The sequence below is a fragment of the Amblyomma americanum genome, chromosome 9, assembly GCF_052857255.1.
Source record: "Amblyomma americanum isolate KBUSLIRL-KWMA chromosome 9, ASM5285725v1, whole genome shotgun sequence".
In the NCBI taxonomy this organism is placed as follows: Eukaryota; Metazoa; Arthropoda; class Arachnida; order Ixodida; family Ixodidae; genus Amblyomma; species Amblyomma americanum.
Genome location: NC_135505.1, coordinates 14,190,487 through 14,218,349, shown reverse-complemented (window position 1 = coordinate 14,218,349; position 27,863 = coordinate 14,190,487). Strand labels below are relative to the sequence as shown.

Sequence of the window (27,863 nt, the reverse complement as noted above, 5' to 3'; positions counted from 1 at the left end):
CTCGTGTGAGACATTACATGAGGGAGTGGGCGTTACAAGGCAAAAAAAGTAGAAATCAAACTGAATTATTATCGGTGAGCCGCTGGAATGTTACTGGGTCGATGATGGTGGCAACTTCGATGTACAAGCCATTCCATCTCTCGTGCTGTGTGCAGGAAAAATGACTGTTGAAAAAAAGAAAATCAGCGCAAAGGACGGAGAGACAGAACAGGAACAGAGGACGATGCTGGTCCTGATGAGGGCATCCCCAGCGCCGTCCTGTGTTCATGTTCATGTCCTTTGCACTGGTTTTCTTTCTGCAATCATGTACCGACTCGCCCAGCTCTCCACTCGACTGCCTAAAAGTCGTGGTATAAGCTTGTGGGGGATACACTGCATTACGAGGGCTGGAGCAGGCGATGCGGTGATGAAGGGTGGTAATTTGGGCCTGTTGTTTGATCACAGAAGAGGAAAATATGCCGCGCAAAAAACGCATGGACGACAGAAGAAAGACAAACACAAGCGCTGGCAATGTGAACCTCATCTCAGACTGCTTTGAAGCAACCATCTCTAGCTTGACCTTGAAAAGGGAGCTTCCTACAGACAACCAGTTGAGATTCCTGGATCTAGTTTATACTTTTCACCCACACCATCTATGCTGGAAGTACGCCTTCGACCTTTCGTGTCTGCACACTCAAAGGTAGTTAAATGTAGTGTTGCCATAGCAGCAATGAGGGATGCACTCAAAAGATCATGCCCATCAAGTTGGTACCAGCTTTGCATCCCAAATCAAGAGGCTGGAATCGGCAGGTTTTCTCATGACCTTACTCATGGATCTGGCAGAGGTGCTCCTGGCAGAATTCCGGAAGGGAAAATTGAAGCGCGACCATTCACAGGATGACAAAATGAAGACTGTCACAATTCCATGCGTGCATACCGTTTCGCATCGGCTAAAGAAGGCTGGAAACCGCGCTGGCATCCGAGTTGTGTTTTCAGCACCAAACAAGCTGGGCGGCCTTTGCCGAAAAGTGAACCAGAAAGAAAGCAAAAAGGTGTCATGCTCCAAAAAACATGAAGCCCGCTTTGTTGACTGCAAGAACGGGGTCGTTTATGAGATTCCGCTAACCTGTGGTCGAACGTACGTCGGTCAGGCAGGCCGTTACCTCAATGACCGGCTGCGTGAATACGCAAACTCAATAAGGACTGGAGCAGGTAGCAATTGGCGATTACAATGCAAGAAATGCAAAAGCAGTAAACCAAAGCTGCACTAAACACTCGTTCTGTGTAGCTACAGAGAGAAAGGAGCGAAAGAAATCTTCGAGGCATTCGTCATCGACAAAAAGGGGAGGTACCTGCATAAGCACACCATCGATCGCTCTCCTCCAGAAGGGATTGTCCTATCTGAAATCTTGAGTTCGCTTTCCGAGATTAGTGTCCGACCTTTTTTGGTTTCCTTTTTGTTTTGCACCCTGCAAAATGACTTGTGTTTTATCTTTCCTTCCTTCGATGGTATTTATTGCAGGCGCAAATAAAACCGTTTTCAGTTGGTAGTGTCAGCACTTGTGTTTGTATTTCTTCGGTCGTCCATGCGTTTTTTGCGCTGCATATTTTCCTCTGTTGTGATGAACCAATAGGCCCAAATTATCACCCTTCATCAGGTCACTCCGTATCAACTAGCCACGATATTGACTTGAGGAGGGCACACGTGCTGGCAACTGAAAAGAACCTGCTGCGTCGCCTCCACCTCGAATCATTATTTACTCAAACTACTAATCACACGCTCATCGCGGCACTGGAAATGTAACTCTTGTATACAAATGCTCCCCGCGCACTCTTTTCAAGCGTATTTACCCATTATCCAGTATCTGTGTCATCTCACTGTGAACAAGGCTCACGCGTACGGGAGCCATTTTCAAGTTTTATTATCATATTGTCTTTCCTCTGACAAGTTACTTCTGCAGATGAGGGCCAACATGAAGTTTTTTATACTTGCCCGTTTCTTTTCTCGCCATCAAAGTGAGCCCCAGTGGATCGGAATTAAGAGCGCTTATATCACTAGTTTTGCATGTGAACTATTTTTTCGGTCCGCAGCTGAGCCCAACCAAATCCAGAGCCACAGGGCTGTTTTGGTTATTCGTTACTCCATTTTATCTGCGACATGGCGGTCAAGCAACGCAGAACTGTGGTGCGTACGTGCTTTCTTCTGTGTGACGTATTCGGTGCGCTAACAAACAACAGCGCCCGCCAGTGCCTCCTCCGGTCGCACCGAAACGCCATTGAAAACAGGTCCGGCCATCACCCGCTTCTGCCTCTGGTCTCTCGGTCGCTATATGCCCAGTTTTCAGCTACACTCACGTTTGGACTTTGCCTTCTGTAATACTAATTAAATGGCAGCGGTGAGCTCTAATCGATCTGTATGCTCGATTATTCATAAGCTTATGCTCCAGCCGAATGTATATACGTGTACACCCAGCATCAAAAGTTAATACAAAGCGACGCTATCGAAGAAATTTTATTTGTTTGCATTCGTGGTCAACTGCTTCTGGAATCTTGCTGCACTCTACAATTCGTCGTGGTGCACTCTACAATCACAATTACGCTGGACATATTTATTCCGGTCTGCAAAAAATTGCGGCGATGAAATTATTTTTTTTCCTCGCTAATATCGCTTTTCCCAGAGCTTCGACTGACACATTGATTATATCCTATTAGTGACATTTCTTTCTTATTCAATCACTTATGTCCGCTGCGTGCAAGTGATTTCTCTTGAACATACTCACATTAGCCTTATGGCTGCATTCGCTTGGGTGGATGCCAATCAGTATTTGCTTCCTTATTACGAATTTACTTTACCTTGGGGGTCTCCACTAAACACTGGGCCAATACTCATATTATATTTGTTGCTCGTGTTTGTTGGCGGACATCGTTGCTCTGAGCCATTCGCAATGCTAAATACACAGAGGCTAACGCTGAACGTAAAACTCTGCACACATTCGCACCACAAGAAAGAGAGTACAAAGCAGAACGAATTGCGTTATATTCCAGGCGCCATGCACATATTTCGGGCTCTCGTATTCAGCCAGCCGGAAGTCTCTTGCCTAGAGAAAAATTATGTGCGCGGCGCTACTCTCCCTGCAACAAACTAGTAACGCCAGTAATCAGCCGTTGTCAGCGCTCGGCAGCAAGGCGTAATCCGGCGCGGTAGTGTCGACAGCGAGTGGTTTTTGTTTGGCGACGGGGACGAATTTCCTCCGCGCAGAGCGAACGCTTGCAGGCTCGTCCTTGGCTTCGCCCGTCTCCGTGGAAGGCAGGAACGGGGTCTCCTGCTCTGTGGTAGTGGTCCTCGAGTCTTGGAAGGGGGAGCGTAATCTGGAATGAAATAACCATACTGAAGTAAAAACTGTTTTCAGTTTCGTAGTCCATTATGAGAACAGCGGGGTTAAGTTATTGTGCATAATCGTCTTTATAGCCTACCCTGTGCTGACGCAGCGAATCTTGCATTCGGTACAGCAGTCTAGTTCACTTGTTATGGAGCCGCCGCGGTGGCTGAGTGGTTATGGCGCTCGGCTGCTGGCTCGAAAGACGCGGGTTCGATCCCGGCCGCGGCGGTCGAACTTCGATGGAGGCAAATTCTAGAGGCCCTTGTGCTGTGCGATGTCAGTGCACGTTAAAGAAGCCCATGTGGTCGAAATTTCCGGAGCCCTTCACTACGGCGTCTCTCATAGCCTGAGTCACTTTGGGACGCTAAACCCCCACAAACCAAACCACACCAAAGTTGTTATGCCACCGAACGGTGCATTAAAATAAACTTAGAGCTGTAAAAACAATATTCGGCGATAAAAATAAAAATAAAATGACAAAATTCATCTACAATACCATATCCTGTGCTTAAACGGTGTCAAGTATATATCTGATGAAGTACTTGAAAAGGCAATGCCTGCTCATTGACTAAACTCGACGGATCGGTCTCTCCTTTTGGCCTTGATTGTGAACTGTGAGAGCATTAAGAATAAAAGAGATGACTTCGCTGCCCTCCTTGGCATGAGTCAGCCGATTAGCTCTAGGGTGCTTGATATAGATGCTGGCCAAAACGAGGCAGTCTGGCTTTCACTAGACTTGAAAACGGCAAAACTGTCTGTGTTCGTTCTACCTCCCGCCGACTGCTCCAGCAAATATTTTGCACGAGCTAAATGATGCAATTCAGACAGTGCAAGCGGATTGCATTCGTACTAGGAGGCGGCTTTAACCTTCCTGAAGTACTTCAAGCGTACAGAGTGCAACCGACTGAAGCAATCATCGAAATTTGCTGCTCTTATGCTCTGACGCAGTTAGTCCTTCATACTACGTAGACGTAGAACTCGCCGGCATTAGTGATTACACGTTGTTCTCTGCGAAATAAAACTGCAGTGCGCAAAAACTACGAATTGTGCTCGGTGGCGCATTTACAGCTAACAAAAATACCGTACTAGCATTTTTTTTAGGTGCATATTACGATATCTCTCAAACTATAGCGGAGAACGAGAATGTGCACACATTGTGGAACATATTTAGAAATAAACTTCGTCAGTGGGATCAGTAGGTTCCATCATGGATAATGACGGCGCGACGCAGCATATCTTAGGCATGGTGTAATCAGGAGATCCGCAGGATCAGCAGAAAAAGAATGACTGCTTATGCTGCTGCTGCATATAAGAAATCGCCTTCGCTGCACTTTAGTCAAAAACTAAAGCAAATAACTAAAGAAATGAAACGTGTTTTGAAGATAAAGAAAAATTCTTTGAGTCTCTTCATTCAAGGATACAGAGGCGCCCAAAAACAAATCTGGCAGTTTATTAAATTGAACGCCAAAGATTCAATATAGATTCAACCACTCGAAGACGAAGGTACCTTCATCCACTGTGACCTTGTAAAGGCAAATCTCTTCAACCAATACTTGAGCTCAGTGTTTGCTGGTCGCCTGAGCAGCCGTGAATATGAAGCGCAGATAACCGATGTGGCCGCAGAACAAATGAACGACATAGTTTTTGATCTGCACGGAATAAAGATAGAACTGAAAGCTTCGAATGCCACGTGGCCGGACGGCTCACCATCTGCATTACTTCATGCGTTGGCCCGGTATATTTAGTTTGCTATCTTCACGAAATCCCTAAAATGAATTTCTTCGTCAAATGAATGGAAACTTACTCATGTCGTGCCGGTGGCCAATCCGGGTCCCCGCAGTATTGTTTCGAATTACCTCCCGAGATCGCTAACGAGTAATAGCTGTAAAGTTCTTGAACATATTTTCTTTACAAATATTATGAATCATTGCAGTTTTTTTTTGTTACTAACCCCCAGTAACATGATTTCCGCACAGGATTCTCTTGTATCACGCAACTGACCGAAATTAGACATGATTTGGCCGGTGCAGTTGACGACGAATTCACTACTGGCTGTTCTTATTGAGATTTCAGAAAAGCCGTTCATTTATTCCCTCATTCTTTACTCCTTAAAAAACTACCCTGATGCAACATAAATTGTTCAGTTATTACATGGATAAAAGAATATTTACATTTCAGATGCCAGATAGCAGTGTTAAATAGATCGCAGTACAGTAGGGGCCGCTTCTTGCGCCACTCCTCCTTTAAATCAATATGAATTACGTATGCTGGGGTATTTCCTCAAGAATGCGCCTGTTTGCAGACGACTGCGTTATATACAGGGTCATTATTACTTCCGACAACTGCAGTGCTCTGCAGAATGATTTATCATTGATTACTAACTCGCACAATACTTGGCGCATGGATATTAAGGCGAAATCTTTTGTGTAGGTGTGTTTTACTAGGAATAAAAGCTCTCTGGACTTTGCATACAACATTATCGCCGAAACAGTGTCAAAAGTTTTCGAACATTATTATCTTTGTGTTTGCTGCAAATTTATCCTGGCATCATCATACTGATTACAATACAAGCAAGGCCTCCAGAGCGCTGAGAATTTGCTGCTTAACGCTAAAGAGCTCTCGTACATAAAACTAACATTAGACCAGTAAAAAAATATGCTTGTTGTGTCTGGGCTCCTTGGCTGCAAGTACACATTCACAAGGTGTAAAGAGTTCAGAATTTTGCTATGCGAATAATAATGCAAATTATTCTAGAAATTTTAGTGTCTCCGAGGCAAAGGAGAAGCTTAGAAGGGAGCCACTCCAGCAGCGAAGGTAATCTCTCCGACCAAAATTTCCCCCGAGTGAATTCTACAACAAAACTAATATTAGTCGGAAGCATTATCTGTACAATCCTCACTACGACTCACCGCGCCTTGTTCATGCCTATTAAATTAGAGAGATGAAATGCATAACAAACTTCTTCAGGACGTTGTTCTCCGCCAAACGATTTACGAATGGAACAAACTCCCTCATGCCATTCCTACCACTACCTCCACTAATGTATTTTGTTCCTTTCTGCGGAATGTGCATTGTAATTAAGCCCTTCTTTCTTCGATTGTTGTAAAAGGTGTTGTTCTATGCTTGCTTCTTTTTCTGAATGATTGTATATTCGATTGCTTGCCTGCATACTGTTATTCGCGGTTTCTACTTCCATCGAATATGCTAGTGTTGTCTTATTGTTTTCATTGGTCATATTTATTCGCCAACTATGCGCCTACTATTCCGCCTTTTTCAGTACCTGCGGGTTTCAGCGGGAATTAAAATTAAAACTCGGGCTTCTTTTACCCAAGAAAAAGCGGAGCACTTCGAAGAAAGCTTGCTTGTAAGCTACATCGTTCTTATGTCTTAAAATAATTCTACAGCAGAAGAGGACCACATCATCACAGATAGGGCAGAACTGAGCGCATGGCGTCCAACCCGGGAATTTCGCTCTAATTCTGCCATGCGCGGCTGGCCGACACTATACATGGCAGCAACTTTCTTCTGCAGTGGATGTAGCCTTATTAAGATTCGCTATATAACAAGTGGTTTCTATGCGGGCTCCCGAAAAGGGGGGGGGGGGGGGGCAGACGCTTGTCCATCACGTCATGCGTTAACTGGCCTGGTCTGAGATGGGCTCTCGCAGCTCTTCTGGTGGCATTCCGCACGTGCAGAAATCTCGGACGCTGCTGAAAGCGTTTTTTTTTTCGTAAAAGTGGTCCCGCATAATTCGCCATTCGTCGGCTAAGTAGGTAAATGGTGCCTTCGGTCACCAAAGCCATCGGTATTGGAGCAGCGTCACACCATACAGTGCATGAATTATTCCTTTTAGAGAAGCGCCTGTTCCTTTTAGATAATTATTCCTTTTAGAGAAGCCATTCTTTCTGTGCCAGTCTTTAAACTATCTATAAGGTTCCATTTTCGTTCGAAATAATAAATTGCCACCTTCATTCGCAAACAAAACAGCACACAGTAAACAATACGGGGGTATGCTACAGAAGCAATGCGGGGCATCGCTGGTGATGTACTGCCGCTGACCAACGCTACTTCTCGAGCTTATGAAACGGGGGGCATTCTCGACGACAATGTACATTAGGGCTGCGCCGGAAAGGTTATTAACTTGAACGAGGGCAACGAAACGCGCGTGCACACACACACACACACACACACACACACACACACACACACACACACACACACACACACACACACACACACACACACACACACACACACACACACACACACACACACACACACACACACACACGCACGCACGCACGCACGCACATGCGCACGCACGCACGTACGCGCGCACATACACACACACACAACACGCACACACACACAAGAAGGGCGGCCCTTTGTGGAGTTCACTGCTAAAGCGTGCCATGCTTTGGAAGTGTTCTCAACTGGTTAAAGGGACACAACTGCATCTAAGTTTTGTTAGCAGTAAAAATAAATCGTATGGCGCTTTTAAAAAACTTAGGAGTTTCTCCCACCCGAAAAAAAACCGCAATTTTTGCCAAGAAAATTGCATTTAAAATTGATACATTTTATTCCCGCTGCTTCATCCGCACTCAGGATGTCGAGGCCAAAAAAAAAAAACGAACTACATCAGCTAAGATGCTGCTCAAACGAATTATTCACCTGAAACCATATCGCCGCGCAAGAGTTCCTGATGCCCTTCGCGAGGACGCTGTTGGCCCGGCAGTACCCTTTTACAAGGTGTCTGTTTCGTTCACAGCCTGGCCCGGCCAAAGGGATGACTATACTCCGTTTCATACTTAGCTGTCTACGCAGCCAAGGCTACGGTGCCTGTTTGCGATCCTCGTCCGCATCATAATATAGTGCGTCAAAAATAAAAATAGAAATGAATTGACAAGCAAAGTGAACAGTATAGTTGATATTATAGTAGACCGATGGAAGTGTTTTATTTTGCAAATAGATTGATTTTTCTTTTATGTTTTCCAGAACCGAGTGACGCAGATTTTTCGTTTTCTCAGGCGCCGGCTGTATCAGGTTTTCGCAGCTGAGCCGGCAGGTCTGTTTGTGAAAATGGCGTCGCTGTCACCTGCTCGCTTGTTTTCTTCCCCCGCTTCGACTTCGAAAACATCTCCTGTTCGCCTCTTTTCCAAGGTGAAGTCTCCAAAGTTTTCTACAGACTGCAAGGCGGTGATTGCTAATGTCTACGCAAGCATAAGGAAGCTCCACCCCGAGAAGACTGTGCGTGACGTTCTCGCAATTGTGGGCGAGATGACCGGAGTGAGCCCTCGGACAGCTGTGAGGTTTAAGAAAGAAGGTCTTTCTGGCGGAGTAAAATAATTGAAGCCACACTGAATTCTATCACCCCACAATTAATGATTCATTGTGTGCAGCATGCGAAAAAATCCGTGAACACCGAAAAACAGCGCCTCTCAGCACGTCCGTTGCCAACTCTCACTTCACTTTCTTTTCCCTGCGGAAAAAGTTAACAGCACGCTTCTTATTAAAGAAGTCATTTCATTTTGATAACAAAAAAGGCCACTTATATATGGCTCGCATTTAGACTTTCTATCTAGAGATTCGCCGAAAAAAGATAAAAAAAAGAACAAACCTACGCTGAGGATCGAACCTGGGCCCCCTCACAAAATGAACAAACATGCCCGCGCTTCGTACCACTCAGCCACGACGCGAGGCGGAGTGACACATTTTGTTAGTTTTTTTTTGACGGACTACTTCCGTACCTTTGGCTGTGTAGACAGCTATGTATGAAACGGAGTATAGTTCAGATGCTTCTGTCCACTTGGCGCTGTGGATAAGTTCGACCACAAAGCCTAGCGCCTTCGCGTTTAAAGTGACGTAGGCTGCATTTTAACGCGATATCGTTCAATGCTCCGTTCACAAGAAAATCCGGTGTGTCGTTTTGAGCAAAAAATCACGAGCATGGCTCCGAAAAGTGGTCGCCAGAAAACAAACTAGGAGGCAGGTGGGCCACTTAGGTAATGGGGCCTTACGTCATCACAACGTGCCCAACGGATAGTGAGCAAATTATTGGTCCATCGCGATAAGCAAACCTCGTCGCACAAGGCCCACTGCTGAGAGCACTTGGCATCACAGGGCAGTGGCCCATAGCTTAACCGCTGAACCACTGAGACAGGAGGGGTAAGATGATCCCCAGGGATCTATGAATGTAAAGTAGAGAATGACCTTCAGCTTATGTGGCTATTAACCTCTTGCGCGCAGTCGCCTCAAAGCCTTAATAAGGCGGAGCTAAAATGTGCCCTCCAAATTTTGCCATTGCCTGCAGCTCTTGTCAAGCTCAAAAGCATGCCGAATCAGGGCTGCTGACTGCGGCTGATAAGCCGGTCCCGCGTGTACCGTAGCGAAAAAGCTGCAAGCCCCGCACGACTACCGCTCTGCGTCCAAAGATGACGAAGCGGCCACAAAGGAATCCGCTGCGTCCGGCCTAAAGCGACATGATGTTGCTGCAACACCACCGCCAACGCCCACCCTTCGAACGAACCAGTAGACACATTTAGCACACCGTGTACCGTGCTACCGTCACCGTGACTGTAGTAGCGGAAGCCCACCCATCGCCAATGAGCACGCGCTGTTTGGTCCCGATGTGGCAGACTTGCGCGCAGCAGCCGGATACCTGGCGCCACCTGGCACAGTCAAGGCGATTTGCTCAAGCACAATGACGCCGCGCAGGCTCCCGGTCCTCCGGTAACTTTAAAATGCTACACGGTATGCTAAAGATATCTATTACCAGCAGCCTCACGCGACCTACGGATAGCCGCGAATGAGACGACAGGGCCACTCGCACGCGAGGAGCGCTCATGCTCGTTTCGCTGCAGCTTTGGGGCATATCACTGATGGCAACCGTGTCGTGCTCCATATAACTGTTCTCCACCGTGAAAATGCTCCGTGGTCACCATTTGCAAAGGAATGGCAATGTTGCCTATAACGTAAGATGAGCGCACAATAAAATCGCTTTGACGTTACCGCAGTTCATTTTTTTAAAAGATTGCCATAGTATGAAAGCTCCCTTTTAATTGAAAGTGCATTATGTGATTAGCACGCGAAAAACAACAGATAAGAGGCAATGTGGAAGACTGGGCGAGTTGGTAGGCAGTCATTCTAGAAAAAACAGCGCTGTTTTTTCTAGAAGAAGAGGCAACCTGTCCTGAGTGCTCCTATTAGATGGCCACACCCCGAAGAGGTGTGGCGAGCCAGCTGCACTCACGCAGCTGTCGCAGCAACCTCCTCCCTTCCGAAAGGGCTGCCTCTGCGCTGCGTGCCGACCACCAGCAAGAGCAGAGCGGCCACCAGGAGGCATCCCAGGAGCACCGCAAGTGACGCGCACACCGTCCTCTGCGTTCCTGGCGCCTCCTCCACGGCGCTGCGGAGGACGTGAGGTGAGTGCATAAAGAGATAGCGGCGGCCGCGTTACTCCCATGTACATCCTTCCCACGTTCTCGCTAACCACGGTAGCAGCCATTTTGGTTATATCGCCCGATAGCCAACCGTTACCTTAAGGAAAAAAACAGGTTATTATAATCTGTCTACCGCCCTATCGGATTACGCTACTCTAGACGGCGTCCTCATGGCCAGTACATAAAGAATTTATGCTCAGCTTTTGTGAGTGCACGCAGCTCAGAGGTGCGAAAATATTCGTTTCAGACAGATTCTAGTAAATGGATCAGAATTTTATTGATAATTTTGAGAGGTTCTAAAGGGCTCATTGAAACAGTCAGTAGTTTAATTTTGTGGAAGCGTTCTCAGCAGAACAATGGTGGCGAAGAGGATTGTCACGACGTCCTCACCGCGCTTTATTCTCATGGCGAAGCCTACGTTGTGCCGTCTCGGCCCCGCCCTGGCTCGCATTGGCTTCTTCCTTCGCCACGCCGCCAAGACTGCCAACGTCTGCAGCGCGTATTTGAGGACCACCGCCGAGATGGGCCGCTCTGAAAGCCGCCACAGAACCGCGGTCCACGGCCACACCAATGTTGACGCGCCCTGGGCAAGCACCGCCGTGTACCGCACTTGGCGCCGCCATATGATCTGCTTTTGCGGTTGGCACTTCCGTGCTGAGGCGAGCCGTAGGCGACGCTGCCTTATTTCTGGGGCTTCTGCCTTTAGGAGCTGCGCCACTTCCAGTAGCCTTTCCGTCTCCCACTTCTGCTCTTCCTCGAGTAGTTCCTTTTGTTGAGTTACCGGGCGGTGCTTCGGCAGCGGCTGCAAATGAAAACCTTATTGAACACATGAGGCATTTTTATGACGCAATGACAGGTGCGGCACATGAGTGCAAAGAAAGAGATCTCGGAATATGTGTAGCGGAATGATGCTGCTGCCGCCTGCGCTAAACAGCACTTCTGAAAAATCAAGACTGGGAAGAGTTCCCTGGCGCCTATTTTTGATAATGCTCTTTCGAAAAGGAAAAAAAAAAGGATGCACAAGACGGGGCAAAACGCAGCGTCGCTTGTTTTGATCTACACATCTGATCGCATGTTTCATCGCAGAGCAGCTGAAAATAATTCAGAGACTTCAACGTAAACCTGAAGTTGCGAACACGAGCACCACTTCTCCCAAGCTGCCACGAAATCAAGTGAAGCTGACGTACTTTTTCTGGATCCCATGCCGCACCAGGACACCCCTTCAGCTTTCCAGGCAGAGAGAAGCGGTTCAGGCCCCGATCGTTCTTCTGTCGGGACTGCATTAATTTCTGGGGTGGTTTTAACTTCCAGCTGCAACAATCAGAAACAAAGGGTCGTTGTTTAACCGTTAACTCACCTTCTTGCCGCCATGGCAGTGGTTTTTCAAGCTATGGAATATGACGCGAACTGGCTAAAGACTTCGTCAATTGCAATAAAACACCATTATTCCCGCTAACTAAAACTCACGAAGTGGTGTGTTTCCAGCCTCCTTTAAAACAAGCGTTACTTAATTCAATTCAATTTTATTTCGCATTTTTTACAGACAGTACAAACAATTCAAGGGCAAGCAACAAAAAGCTGCTGATTAGCAGCTTGACAAACGTTGCTGCCCCTATATCTGGCAGGTTAAAGGGCGTTAACATGCAGCTTTCATAGAAACAATTGTGGACGTTTCAATTCAAAGCAGAGAAGTTATATGTTGTAGACACTCTCATTGGACACAACCAAGCTTACTAATCATAGGCGTACATGGCGACATATTACAATCAATAAGACACAACTAATAACACTATTGGACATATATTGGTGCATATGTTACAGGAACGTTAAAAATGCGCAGGAGGGAAAATATTTTGAAGGTTTCCTCGCAAGTCACTGTCTTACTTGTCAGGATTGTTCACCTGCACTTGATAACACGAACAGAAAACTGGGCAAGTTGGAATGCCTCTATCACCATTTCGCTAAAAGAGCAGACCTATTTGCGCATGCGTGAGTGATAGCCACGGCTGTACAGAATGTTTATAAGAGTGAATTCTTTTAAAATGAAAGCTGTTGTAAGTTCAGCGCCCGTCTTTTTTGCGCCACTTTTTCTTACAAAAATGTTACACACTGCAATATTACACTGGCACTTCGCGTGTCACGTAAGCTTAAAGAAAATCGTGAAAGTGCACCATGTTCATTATGCTGGAATCTTACAGCAGAAAAAAATAAATAGTTAGGTAAACCTTCATACAATTAAATATAAGAAAAATTATATAAAACCACTATTAGATGCAGGACACAGAAATTATCGATACAATGGCAACAAATTGTCATTGAGGACCGGAAGTTAATTACATTACTAGGCTAAGTTGCAGGATCTGTGCTAGAAATGAGACATTTTTTGCACTCTTTTTTTGAGCAATTGTTTGTCTAGATTTACGTCCTCTGAATTGTTTAACAGTTTTAGAAGACAATTTCCTATCTTCTTGCACCCTTAATTAGTTCTAGAAAATGGCAGCGTCTAACTCTTTCTGTGTGTGATGTCGTTTGCAAGTTGCGATGTTTTTGTCAGGTTGCACAGTTTGAGAAAGCAGTTGAGAGAATTTTTCAAGTTGTGTTGGCCTTTCAGCAAGAGGTTAAAGTTGTGTATGGGAAGAATACCAAGATGTGGGAATAATTAGCTTGTGTGCTATGTGACGGTTAGCTCCCTTTTGTATAAGAAATATTTTATGAAGTTCTTTTGAATGTTTTGCCCCATACAAGGCAGCAATAATTTAAATGAGGAGAGAATAGGGCGTTATACAATAAAGCCTTAATCCTTGGAGGAATAGTGTAGCGGAATCGAGATAGCATACCGTAAGTCATCGCGAGGCTTTTATTTATACGATCTACAAGAGCATTCCAGGTTAAATGGTCATTAAAGATTACTCCCAATGTTTTAATCTGTTTTACAAGGTCTAGCCTATCATTTTCAAGGTATAAGTTTATGTAAAAGTTTAGAGGCTTTTTGATTGCTCATAAAACGGCCTTTGTTTTTGATGTGTTAATTTTTAGCTAGTTAGTCTTACTGCATTCAGACAACAAAGCGAGCATAGTATTGGCTAAACGGCCAAATTCCACGACATTATCTTACTGCAGAAAGATACTGGTGTCATCTGTGTTAACTATAAAATCTGTGCTGTCATTGATGTTAATCATATCGTTTGCATTTAGGTTGAATAATACGGGCCCTAAAATGCTACCTTGTAGGAACGCCGCTGTTAAGCCTTGAAAAGATGCAAGTTCTTCACCAATGGGAACGCTCTGTTTCTGATGCTAAAGGTATGATTCTAAAAGTGTCAGAAGAACGCCGCGAAAGCCATAGTGTTGAAACTCAGTAAGCAATATGGAGTGGTCATTACTACCGAAAGCTTTCGAAAAGTCTATAAATCAGCTTAGGGTTAATTTCTTCTATTCGAACCCATTCAATATTAATTCCTTTTGAGTGAGCAGAGCCAACTCGTTTACATTCCGTTACGGAATCCGAACTTCTGTTGTGATATAATAAAATAATTTTCACAAAACGCAGTGACGCGGTTACAAAGATCTTTTTCTAGTCCTTTTAATATGATAGGCAGAACCGAGAGGAGGCGATAGTTCGAGACCTCATTTTTATTCCCTGATTTAAAACGAACTATTACTTTGGCACGCTGCACGCTTTCGGGAAAGATTCCCGTATATAGGCAAACGTTAAACATATGTGTAAGTGCTGGGACCAAGACATCTGTAACAAATTATATCACCGTAATCTGGAGGGCACCGATATCACGTGCCTCGCTATTCCTAAGCGATATGAAAACCGAAAGAACCTCTTCTGGAGTTGTTGTGAGAAAAACAGCGCTATTCACACTCGGAGCACCCAAATATTGTTCTAAAGCATTATAAGAAGCGCTCTTGGCTAGATGTACAAAGTAGTCATTGAATATGTCTGAAAAACCACTTGCCTTTAACTGGCTTGCTATTTGCTATTATTTTTAATTCTGTTTGGTGAATACCACGATTTAGAAGCTGGTTAAGTTTACGCCATAATACAGTGCGCGAGATTTGTTTGCACTCAATATATTCTCAAAATAATTATTTTTTACATTACGTAAAAACTTGGTCAAAGTTGCGGTATGTTTTGAAAGTGGAGAATTCTGCTGAATTTCTGTTTCGCAAGAATTCTGAGTACAAATGTTTTTCTCCTCGATCATTCTTAGGTGCTCATTGGTGAGCCAAGGCTTATGTATCTTATGATTCTTCGTAAGCTTTTGAACTTAAAACAGTCCTTCTATAAACTTATCAGCGTTGCCATGAACTTGTTATAAGTCCTATCAGGATTGCTTCTTTCAAAAATCCGGCCTTATAGTGTTCGTTTTGAAATCGCAATCAAAAAGCTTTTAGCGTTTTGAGCTTTATTTTTTGTGCAAGCTATGACTCACAGTGATTTATGGTTTTCAATATTTCAGTGCACTTGTTATTCAATATTTCAGTGCACTTGCTTCTTGTGAGAAACAATATATCGTAGAAACCGGGCAATCAATGAGCGCCAAACTAAATGGTCATCGAGCTGACACAGCAAGGAACCTACAGAAGGCAGTGGCGGAACATTTTAATGAACGCGGTCACAATTTCGAAACTGTTCATTCTTCAACCAGGCTTCAAATCTGCAAGGAACAGAAAATACAGAGAGGCAATCCTAATTCACAAATTTAAAACATTACAACCAGCAGGGTAATGCAATATGCAAAGTAAACTTACCGCCGTATTCACAAACGGGCCTTACCTTTACCTCACCTTCACTCGAGAGGCGACTTTCGTAAAGGTCACCGAAAGTGGAAGGTACGGGAAAGGTGAAGCCGCGTTTCAGAAACCTACCTTTCGGCGTCCTTACGGAAAGCGCCCTTACCCGCGGAAGTAAGAGGCATGGTAGCGAGGCTAAAAAATTATTAAAGCTTCCGTCATTGTTGCATGCACTCATAACTTTTTCTATCCTATAAAAAGTAGTTAAACAAGTACGGGACATGTAATACACATTTATTAGGCGAAATCAGGTAACATAGCTCTAATTTTGACGCACGTTTTTTTTTTTTGGTCTAGCCACAATGATAGCCAGCGGTCGCTATAAGAAGCTTTGTTGAGTTGACGTCCGTTTTTGTTTATTTTCCTGTGCCTCGTGTGTTGTGCGTGTGCCTCGTGCGTTGTGCTTGTGCTTTTTGGTTATTCGTGTTTTCTTTAATAAGTAAATCTAGAATTTAAGTTTTCTGTATATATTATATTGAATTTTACTGCTTATTTTATATTGAATTTTACTGCCTATTTATTTGTTTGAAACACGTGTAAATGGAGCAAAAAAAAAAAGAACAACGTTTACGGAGAGCGAGCGCCGCGTCCTGAGGGAGTTGGTAAACACGCACAAGTCTGTGATCGAATGCAAAAAGAGCGACGGGGCCTCCCTGGAGAAAAAGAAGAAGACCTGGAAGCTGCTCACTGAGCAGTACAACTGCCGCACCGACGTTCGGCCCCGCACTGAGGCCCAGCTGCGCAAGTGCTGGGACAACTTAAAAGAAAAGTGGCGAAGAGCGAAGGCAGCAGACATGAAAGCGATTTTCGGCGCAGGTGAGCTCTGCTTTCATTATTTTGCTTGGTAAAAAAAAGCAATTGCTTGCTTTCTGCCTCCATCATCGCATTTAATTTTGTCATCCTTTGTGCTTTCTCCGAAGCAGCTTTCCGCAACACGGATGGCGACGCGAAAACGATGCCAAGGAACAACACACGCACTCATGTGGTTCATTTTCTGGTCCCGTTTCGTTGTTCATTTTCTGGCTCCGTTCTTGCTTCGTTTCGCTGAAGTCATAGTTTTCATGTGACATTTGCCTCGTTTGTAGGCGCTCGAAAATTAAGGAATTTTCAGTAACATTATTGCCTAATTTCTGTGCCCTTTCTCAGGGGGCGGCCCGCCACCACCCAGCCAGCTGGACGACGAATTACACCGCGTTGGAGACGTGGCGTCCCATATGGGAACGAGGGTAGATAACCCTTTTGACAGTGACGGCAGCCGCTACAGCAACAGCGGGCCATTACAGCGCACCCCGACCGCTGCCACACTGCTGGAGGCGACGCATTCCGAGCCACAGGCGGAGGCTGATGGTATGATTCTTGCTTGTGTACTTTTAAATATATATCCGATTATACATACCGGCGTGAAAGCTAGGTTATAGTTTAGGGCATGTGTGTGTTGGAAATATCGCTCATAATAAATCTTAGAAGTTTTTTAATCATTTCTCACGCAATTCTGATTGTGAATAAAACGTGTCAATTCACCGGGTAATTGTGCTGTGTCAGCCACGCAACTGCAACACAAATTAAGCTGCAAGCATGGGATGCGCAGGGGTCATGTTATTGAATCAGGAAGTAGGAATGAAAATTGCGGTCACGCTTGCTTAGCCGGCACCAACTTTTTAGCCATCATCCAACAAATGAGAGCATATGACTGCATAGTTAAACTTCCTGCACAGTTATCAGGAGCAAGATAAGCCCTGCATATTGCAAGGGATTTTAACCTCAGCATGGCCATGTCTTTATTCCTTAGCCTTTGTTGGATTTTATTCCTTAGCCTTTGTTGGCATGCCTTGTTCAGGCGGCCTTCTACTTGCCGTTATCTAGAGCATGGAAGTTTAGGGATGAACACCTGAAGATGAGATCTTCCAGCCTCACTGGTACTGAAAAAGAAAAGGCAGAACAGGGACAAACAGTTTCCAATTTGTTGCAGATATTTTGGGATTATGTTGCTCTGTGCAATTTACCTGCCATAATAATCTGTGCTTAACTCTGTGGTTTGCAGAGTGAGGGAATTGAGTTACTGTAATATCACAAAGTGCTATGCAATATGAATGCTAGCAGTGTACTTTGCAAATATCAACATTCCCAGCCTGTACAGGTTCATCTGTGTGCTCTATCAGTCTGGTTATGCCGACGCTTGTGTTGTCATATGCAGCTGTCTAGCTTTGCCTTAATTTTTTTTTCTGCATACTACTCAAGATGACAAAAGGAAACATACCACCAGATGTTTCTTGTTTCCATCTTGTCTTTTGTTTCCTACCTTTTGTAAGCCTGCGTAATTTTTTCTGGCATGGAATTCTTTTAAAACTGCCAAATAGTTGTTTATGGCTGCTAACATACAGCTGCTACTGCCTTAAGGCGCGCTCACACTAGCGGGAAGCTTCCCGCGCCGGCACAGCGTCAACGTCGACGCTGCCTCGCAGCTCCTCAGAATGACGCTCACACTGCGCGCGTTTTCTCGCTGCGGTTGTCTTGGAATGTGGAGAGAGGAGGCGCTGAGGGAGGACCCGAACGAGCAGAAAGAGAAGGGGATAGTCACGTGACACTAGAGAAGACTGGAAAGCGCACCCTGCTAGCTCCCCTCCCGTCGCCCTGGCAAAACAGCCGCCGAGTGCCCGGCCGGCCGGACGCGCGCAGCCTCCGCCTCCGCCGACGGGGTCACTGAACTGGGACCGACGTCACGGTTCACGGTCGGCGCCCATTGGCTGTTCTGGTCACCGGCACGGGAAAAATAGGTACCGAACCCATCGCTCCGCGGGACGGCAGAGCAGGCTGTCCGCGGGAGAAAAACCGGCTTGGGCGGGAAGCGGCGCGCGGAAAACGCCCGGCGTTGCGCGTTTTCCCGCTAATGTGAGCGCGCCTTTACAGGGAACATGACTGCTGTTCTCTGTGCCTACGGCTACACATTCTGAATGCAACATTCTCATGCACTCAAGATAAGCTGGCGTATTTGTGGCATTATGATACTGTGCACACTACTACATCTCTGCTTCGATGGTAGTGAGATATTGTATTGTTATGAGCACAAGACTGAGAGTTTAATGAAACATGTTTAATTTACGAACAATTCTTCAGAGTTCGACTTCTCATGGGGTCGAGCAACGGACAGCAGTCAAGCTGAAAGTGGCGAGGCTGCTGAGGTTGCCGAGGTTGCCCCAAACGACCAGGAGGCCTACAGCAACCAGGACCTGCAGGAGCAACAGTGCAGCGACGAAGAGCACAATACGCCGATGCTGGCCACCACTTGGGAAGTCATTCTTCCTGCTACACAGCCGGCTGGCTATCAGCGTCGCAAGGCTGCGCTTGCCCCAAAAGAGTCTGTGCTTGCCACAGAGCTGAGTTCCCGTCTTGAGGCTGTGGTAGCAGACAACAAACGAAAAAGAAAACAACATGTGTTAAGGGTGAAGCACATGAAGGCACAGCATGAGCTGCACATGAAGCACACAGTGGAGATGCATGCACTCCAGAGTGCGAACAAAAAGGCTAAAATGCAACTTCTGCAGATGAAAATTGCTGCGTTGAAGAAAGACCTCAACATAGAATAACAATAAACACATTGTTTCTTGAAGGAGCGAGTCATGTACATTCATTCATATTACCTAATTTTGTGTAAAGTGGTGCCGAATGATGCTTCCCCTGGCTCTGAACCCACTTTGCGAGTCCAGAGGCAATGGTTGCAGCTGTAGTTGAGGCTGTGGCTGCCGAGAGTTGCAGGTGTTTGTGTGCAACAGAGCAAGAGGCATTTCCTCTGTAGCACGACGACGGCCAAAATTGTGCAGTGCAGCACAAGCTGTTATTACAACTGCAGACATCCTGGTGTTGATTTGGAGCTTCATATCCAGGCACGGGAATCTCCTCTTCCATATTCCAAATGCCCTCTCCACAGTATTCCTCGTCTTGATCTGTGCCTTGTTGTATCTAAATGAAAACAAACATTCCATATGATGAGAGCACCTGTTATGTTATTGTGAGGTCATATATTCTGCCAAATAGTTTCTGCTTACCGGTACTCTGGGCTGCCGCTCTGTCCTGATTCCCTGAGGGGGGTCATGAGGTAAGGCCGGCACGCATACCCCATGTCGCCGAGAAGCACTCCTGGGATGGTTTCTTCCTCGTAGCAGAACCTTGCACGGCTGTTGTCAAATATACGGCTGTCATGTGTAGACCCAGGCCAGCTTGCCACCACATCAAAAAACTCCATCTGAGGGCCAGTTATTGCCCGCAGAAAATATGCGCAGAAACAGTGTCGCAAACAAATTACACACAGCAATTCCTTTCCATTCAAGAATATTGCAGCTACATTGAACAGATGTGCAATTTGCGCATAGCGTTCTCGTAACAGCTATCTACTTTATGCCGTGTACACCCAAATTTACTGAGCCTTTACTTTCTCATAATACCTTCTTGTCACTGTATAAACTCCCCGATGAAAGATTAACATAATCCATAATTCATGATCAGTCAATGAGTAGTTCAGAAAATTAAAAAGGTGCTGTGTGTCACTGGGCCTAATAAAGCAATGTGTAGATATGGGTATTTGATTGTGCCGTCGGCAAGCCTCGGAGTCTCTGGACTTCTGCCCAACAAGATATGATTTTCATATTTACTCGCATGACTGCTGACCAGAAAATATGAATTTGGCAAGCATTTCTTTTCCACGCACAGGCACAATTCACTTGTTAAACCACTTACCTTAATCATTTTGTCAATACAAAATTGAAGGTTGCCAAATACTGGAGCATTTTCTTTTTGTTATGCCTTGAATTAGCAGTTACGTGGCATACCTTGTGTTACAGCTTCACAGCACTGCTTTGTTTTACTCAACTATGATAAAGGAGAACAGAATTGATAATTACTTTAGTTATGCACAGTTCTGCTCTCTCTGTTGCATTCCTCTGTAGCCTCCCCTTCCTTTCTTCACCCCCGATTAAAGATAAAGCCCGCCATGACGCGCGGTGAAAATTACATACTTGACATGAAATGAACAAGTATTACAGCAGCTTTAAAGTTCTTCTTACCTGCACCTTGAAGGAAAAATACCCTTTCCGATTCCGGAACACTTCGGCATTTTCTCCTCCCGGGCTCTTTATCCGCACATGAGTGCAGTCAATGCACCCAGTGACGCCGGGAAACTGAGCGATGCCGTAAAAGGCGTGCATCACTTTGTGCATATCTCCGGCCGCTGGAAATGTCACCAGTGCCGGAAACAACGTTTCTGCGATGACGGCGGACACAGTCGACACCACCCGGGAAACCGTGGGTTGGGAGACATTGACGAGGTCGCCGGTCACAACTTGAAAAGTCCCCGCACCGTAAAAGCGGAGGGCGATAAGTAGTCGCAGCAGCGGCGGCACAGGACAACCTCGTCCGTCAGGGTAGCGGTGCAGTGGAAGCATTGACAGCAGTTCCAGCACGGCAGGCTTCGAAAACCGGTACCTCGCGAGAAACTCGCCGTCGTCGAAATGCTCCATCGGGTTCTGGCGATCCCTAAGCACCCTCCGCGATGGCTTTGCGCGGTGGGGAACTTCGTCATTCACGACTTCCATAAATTCCATGAACTCGACGAGCTCGGAAAAGCTGTCGTCGTATTCCTCCATGTTGGATTGACGAAAGGAGCTGCTAAAGGTAGGCCAGGGGCTACCTTCGCGAACGCGCCCTTTCCGAGGCCGAAAGGACGGCTAAAGGTGCAGTTTAAGAGTAAGGTCGGTTTCTGAAACCCGGAAAGGAGCCGTAAAGGTAAGGACCTCCAAAGGGGAGGTAAAGGTCGGTTTGTGAATACGGGGTTTAGAGTCTTTCAGTTATATCCAGGCTCTAGAAGATTCTTTAAACAAGTCCTGCACATGGTCAGAGCATATAACAGCACTGCATACGGCCGCAATATCGTTTCTTTCACCCCACTCTTCCGCCCCGACCTGTCCTTTACCCCCTCAATGGCAAGTTGTTTTCCCTCTCTATTTGTTTAAATTAACTCTAGCGTGTGCCCCGCTTATCTTGCTGTAAGGCCGCCCCTCTCTTCCAGCTGCATACCTTTGCAGGAAGCAGGACGCCGGCACACGCGGAAACGGCTCCCCAGTATAAGCGAGAGCCCCCGAGTTCATACGGGGAACGAAAATGGTCGCTTGACGCACGGACCCCCCCCCCCCCCCCCCTCTAACGACGTGGGCTATCGCCGGAAAGGCACCCGCAGCATTCTGCCGTGCTTCGTGAACAAAAAGCCTATTCCCAGGAGGGCCGTGACGGACACCTGTCATGGCGGACAGGCAGTGCTCGCCAAGACTGTAGGAAGACAGGGGCGATCCTTAATCTGGTTTCCCGGAGCGACAGACAAACCCCTTCATGCTTATTAGCTGTGTCCCGCCGTCGGTAGCGCGGCAGCATCGTGGGCCCTTTCGCCCCCTCCTCTGTTGCTGACGGGCGACGCGGACCGATGATGGGTGGCGGTATGCCTGAGGCAAGGATTAGCTCCGAAGGGGGAGCGTGTGGATACTCCCACTTGAGAGAGATTGGTGGCGTATTTGTTTTTTATTTAGTTTGTGTTGCTAACATGACTCTGGGTTCGAGGCTAAGCCCAACCCAAGGGGTTGTCCCCATCTCTCATGTTATTTTTGATTGGAGAATTGATGCTTAGGGCGGGCCACTGAAAAAGACCGCCCTTAGTGCTTTGTTAATGAAGTGCTTAAAAGCGCATGTAAACGGATGCAGTCCAGTCCAGTCCAGTCTGTGCTGGGGCTTCATGCTTAGCATGAAGCCCCAGTCGATGAGTAAAGTAGTGCAAAGTTTGTTCTTTTGTAAATTCAGTTCTGCTTTTTCCAGTTTAACTCTCTGTATATGTATGTTGTAAATATATGCTCTGCTGACGTCATCTACAAGCTCGCCTCCTGTTCATCTTCCAAGCCGAGCGACACTAGAGGAAGGGTTTGTGAACCATATATATACCGCGTGGTACGGTTGGCAAACCGACAGCGCGAGCGACCACCTCCAAACGCTCACTGATCATATAAAGCTATCAAGGAAGTATCAAGAAATCTATCAAGGAAGCCATCAAGAAAATAGCTGTGATCCGAGCGCTCAATATGGGCCATACAGAAAACACACATTATAGGCAACCAAAACTCCTGAGTTCCACCCCAAACTGATGACATAAAAGTAAATGCCAATTATTAGCCGGGAGTACAGGAATTTCTCGAGGTGACCCACGTGTATTATATCTTACTTACCGTTCCGAACACAAAAAAATGAGCCGACGCTGACGCAGCTACCGAAAATCGAGCGTTAACACGCAAAACATAGGTCGCTGGTTCCAATCCCTGCCGCGAGTTAGACTCTAACTTAACCAACAAATTTAAGCTTCACGAAACGCGAAATCATATGCCACCATCCCGAACACTCTGCGATCAACGGTTGAGCCGCAATGCTCACATGAACATTCAAAAAACGTGGAATTGAGGTCGCCGGTTCGGTTCTCTGTTGCAAACTAGGCGTTAACATAACTAGTAAGTTTATGACTCACGAAATGCTGAATCGTATGACACCATCTAGAACAATCTGCAGCAAACAGTTGGCCCAAATTTTTTATTCACGAATGTGGGGTGTATGTGGCCCGACTTTGACGCCTGCTGGACAGGGCTATATATACCAGATTGAGATTAGTTTGCGTTGTGGTGCTCGGGCATCACGCTGCCGCCTGTTATTACCATCGTTGTAGCGAGCCCACGACGACACGGAACGAGAGCTAGGACACACGCATAGCGCGTGTTCTTGTCGTGTTGACAAAGAAGAAGGAGCGCCGACCAAAGAAAACAAAAAAACATAAACAGACGTTTCGGCTCCCGTACGGGAGCTTTGTTCACATTGAAATGAAGCAAGCAGCTCAGTGGCATTACATATGCTTGAAAAGAGGGCGCAGGGAGCGTGCGTAGATTGGGTTAAGATTTCCATCGTTGCGGTTGAGGGTGTGACTAGTAGTTTGGATGATTAATGATTCCAAGTGCAGGCGAGGGTATAGCTTCTTTTCGGTTGTAAGCACGTGTGCCCGACCCCAGTCGATGTCATGGCCTGTAGATACTGCGTGCTCGGCGATAGCATTTGAATCCACTTTTTTGTTGCGTACATCGTTACTATGTTCTTTTAGCCGCCTCTCGAAATTTCCGGTTTCGCCAATGTATGCGTAGTCACAGTCGGAACAAGGAACCTTGTACACTACGCCTGGATATTTTTCTTTGGGAAGGGGGTCTTTGACATTTACCAACGCATGGCGCAGTTTTCTTGTCGGAACGTGGGAGATATGAACACCAAAGGTGCGCATGATGCGTGCTAAAGCCTCGCTTAGTCCGGGAGCATAGGGCACGGCAGCACGTTTCAAGGGTGACAGAGGAGTATCGCTTGCTGGGCGACATAACTGTTTTTCCACGGATTGCACAAATGAGGTCGGGTAGTTGTTGCTTGAAAGTTCTTGTCGTATAGTTTGAAAATCAATGGTCTGGTCTTCAAGGGAGTTGCAGATGCGTTGCGATCGTTTGAACAAGGACATAGCGACTGATTTCTTCTGTGTAGCAGGGTGAACCGAATTAAAGTTAAGGTATCTTCCAGTGTGGGTCGGTTTTCTATAAACGCTGAAACTGAGCTTATTGCTGTCCCGCCTTATCAATACATCCTGAAAGGGCAACGCACCATTCGCTTCTTCTTCGGTAGTGAAGTCTATTGCTCGTTCTATAGAATTCAAATGGTGCGAGAAGGCGGCTAAGTCAGAATTACGAATCAGGCAAAAGCAGTCGTCAGCATATCTCAGGCCGAGCACGCAGTATCTACAGGCCATGACATCGACTGGGGTCGGGCACACGTGCTTTCAACCGAAAAGAAGCTATACCCTCGCCTGCACTTGGAATCATTAATCATCCAAACTACTAGTCACACCCTCAACCGCAACGATGGAAATCTTAACCCAATCTACGCACGCTCCCTGCGCCCTCTTTTCAAGCATATGTAATGCCACTGAGCTGCTTGCTTCATTTCAATGTGAACAAGGCTCCCGTACAGGAGCCGAAACGTCTGTTTATGTTTTTTTTTGTTTTCTTTGGTCGGCGCTCCTTCTTCTTTGTCAACATGTTTGTCCCCGACCAGACGAGTTTTCGTCGAACTCGACTTCTTCTTGTCGTGTGTTGCGCTACAAAGAAGGTTTTAGGTCAGAACCAACAAGTCCATGTGTCTGACTTATTGCCTGTTATTACTTTGCTGTTATTATCGGGTTATGATTTTCGTTATAATGCATAACGTTGAGACCCGGAATCAGAGACGTAGAGCTTAACGCTGTAAAAAATCACGTTCAGAATTTAGTGTCCCCACATATCCAACTAAGGTTTATGCCATGTATCAAGGAGGCCCTAGATGAATTACGTATTCACAATACATGACGGAAGCTAGCAGGCACCGAAATCATGAAGCATAATAAAGTGTCCTTTTCTTTTAATAGGTACTTTTTATCAATAGGAGAAAAATAAAAGCAGAAGGAAAAAGAACCGCTTGTCGCCGGCGTGATCCGAATTTCGGGTGCGGTGCTATACCAACTGAGCTACTGCGACGGCGGTCCGATCTTCTGCTTTGGGAGGTAGTGTAAAGGAACCATCGTCCACAGCGGCGCACGTAGTATGTCCTGTATTAACGAGCACCTCTTTCCATCCCCTTGTCAGATGAACAGTTTATCGATGACAATAGACTACGCTCACATTATTAATCAAAAGATCGAGAAATGCGATGAATATAACCCACCCCTACATATAGCTTTCATAGATAACGAGATATCTTGCGCAGTGTATCAATATCCCTCAAGAGAAAAGCACACGGGCGTTTCAGCGAAAACTTTTGAAAAATTTTAAAGATAGGCTTTCCGGGCTAAAATATGGCTTTTGAGGCAGAGTATTGCCAATGTTGGCGGACACCAGAAAAACGGTGACTCGTCTTGAGTTGTAAGCTTGTTAACGAATCTTTATTAATTAGCTTCTCAACTAGTAGAGGTAGGCGCGTAGTTGAAATTATAGATTTTTAGCCATTCGTTAGTAATAGCCGCATCAGTTAGAATTTCTGAAATGCGACTGCCCTTTGCGCGATCCCCCGACAAAATTTGGCTTTTTCCACTAGTTACGTGCAATGGAAGGGTTGCCTTGTCGGCGTGCTTTCGAAAGCGCATGTACAACCTCTGTCCGTAAAGTTTCAAGAATGATTTATTTTCTTCTCTAGAAATGAATCCTCATACAAATGTTGGTTCTAAAACCCCTTGATAATATGAAAGTACCGCCAACCATTGAACTTTGCCGCCGCCGCGCGACCTCCTTGCCTTCTCCTCGCCCCTTGCTCGCCCCTTTCCTCAGGGGCGGTGGCTCTCCGCCCGATTTCCTGAGCGACGATTGGTCTCCCTGCCGTTCCCCGTGGAAACGCGCGGGTCTGGCGTATTGCTTGTGTTTTAATTTTTCTTCCGCTCCATTTTTCTCCTACGCTCGGCGAGCGAATATTAGAGTGCCGTGTTTTATTGCAATATTGCAACGTGCAAGCGCTATGGCGTGCTGTTGCGCGTACAACAGCAGCAAGCGGCCTGATGATGGTTATGCGGTATTAATGATATGATATATATTCTCGTTGGGGGATTTTCACGTTGTTGAGGTCCGTGCTTTGTGGGGTCTCCCCTCGTGTCCGTGTTCGTCTTTGCGCCGTGAATGTAAGCATGGAATACCAACTCGCCCGGCAGCTCATTTTAAGGATTAAGCACGACGTCATAAAAAATGGTCGACACCGTTGGTTGGAAGGCATCATTCGAGTGTTGTTTGCTGCTTCATTTTTAGGTTATTTTGCATGTGAGGCCAGAACGGAACGAATCTGCAAAGCATCCGCGCATTGCATCTTCTCTGGAAACAGCGACTGGGCTCAAAACGTGCTAGTTCTTGCACCTGTAGCGTCGTCTTTATAACAACAAATAGGCAATTTTTAACAGAAAGTCTTTTAGCCTAAGATACCATTGTCCATTAACTTTCACTTGCATGAGACTGCTGTATAGATGTACAAAGTGATGTTGATTTGGGCTATGACATACACCACTGTTGTATTTCCTTGAGCATGTTTTTCTCAACTGTCATCAATACTGCATAGCACATATATCTACACTAGCATGGATGCTGAATATTATGTGATACTGCCGTCTGTTACGTGTATCTTGTCAATCAAGGTTCTTTTGCGTGCGCGAAAATAAATCATCCTGCTGACCATGCTCTCATTTTCTTTAATGATACATTTTAGGTGATGCCCAATCGAAATAGCAGCTTTAGATCCCCTACTACATACTGGAACGAAATTTCAGTGTCAAGTATAATATTACATTATCGAGAGGCGTTCATCTTGCCTAGAGATAACAGTGCGTTCTCTCATAGGTATACCGAGTATATTCTTACGCTTCCTTGCCTAATAATGTTCGATGAATGGTTGTCCGCGCTCCTTGATCGCATTGAAAGTGCGCAATTAAATGCAAAAGCAAAGAAAAACATTTCGAAGCAGTTCGTGTTAAGCCTAGTTAGAATGTAAGCTCTGTTTTTGTGAGGTTTTTCATTAAGTTTGGCCAGCTAGCATAACGCTTTTACGCTTGCCCTTAGTTTTCCATCTATAGTGCAAATTTAGGATTTAACTGCAGTTAAATATTCAGCACTAATTAATTCCGGCCGATAACTAGCACACCTCTTTGCACTGAACCTAAGCTTTCGAAAGGTATATGACACGATACTACAATGCAAAGGGTGGTTTTGATTGCATATAGCTCAATAACGCTAATTAATAGGTATCGTAAACTTATTCAGAGCATATGCATTCATCCTAAGCTTTTCAACGGTATATGACTTTAGCAAGGTGGAAAGTTTGGCTGGTTGGTGCATGATTTTGCAGCAGGAACAGCGCAGCACGAGACAAAGCGTCGTGTCTCTCCTGTCCCTTCTTTGTCTCGTGCTGCGCTGTTCCTGTCGCAAGGTATACGACCTCATCATCTAGCTCATTGTTTGGTTTTGTAGCAAATTAACTAATTAACGCAGATTAATGTGTATCGCTAGCTAGGACGGTGCCATTACAGTTGGCCGAAGTTTTCCAGCTGTATATGACTCGATGCAGCAGCGCAAATTTGGGTTTTAATTGCAATTTACTAAATATCAATTAATTGGGCCTCCAGCAATTAGTCATAATAAGTATATAATTA

At 45.8% G+C, this 27,863-nt stretch overlaps 1 protein-coding gene across 2 annotated transcripts in view; it reads right to left on the bottom strand.

The window, feature by feature from the left end:
- Positions 1-3,090: 3,090 nt before the first annotated feature.
- Positions 3,091-27,863, bottom strand: part of LOC144104476 (uncharacterized) — a 100,020-nt gene continuing 75,247 nt past the window's right edge. For both annotated transcript variants that reach the window (XM_077637517.1, XM_077637518.1), the window contains exons 3-6: positions 11,986-12,109; positions 11,189-11,600; positions 10,609-10,764; positions 3,091-3,348 (exon numbers count right to left, since the gene is read on the bottom strand). In XM_077637517.1, coding sequence (XP_077493643.1) covers positions 3,138-3,348; positions 10,609-10,764; positions 11,189-11,600; positions 11,986-12,109 — 903 coding nt within the window. In that variant the 3' untranslated portion in view covers positions 3,091-3,137. The remainder of the gene's footprint in view (positions 3,349-10,608; positions 10,765-11,188; positions 11,601-11,985; positions 12,110-27,863) is intronic.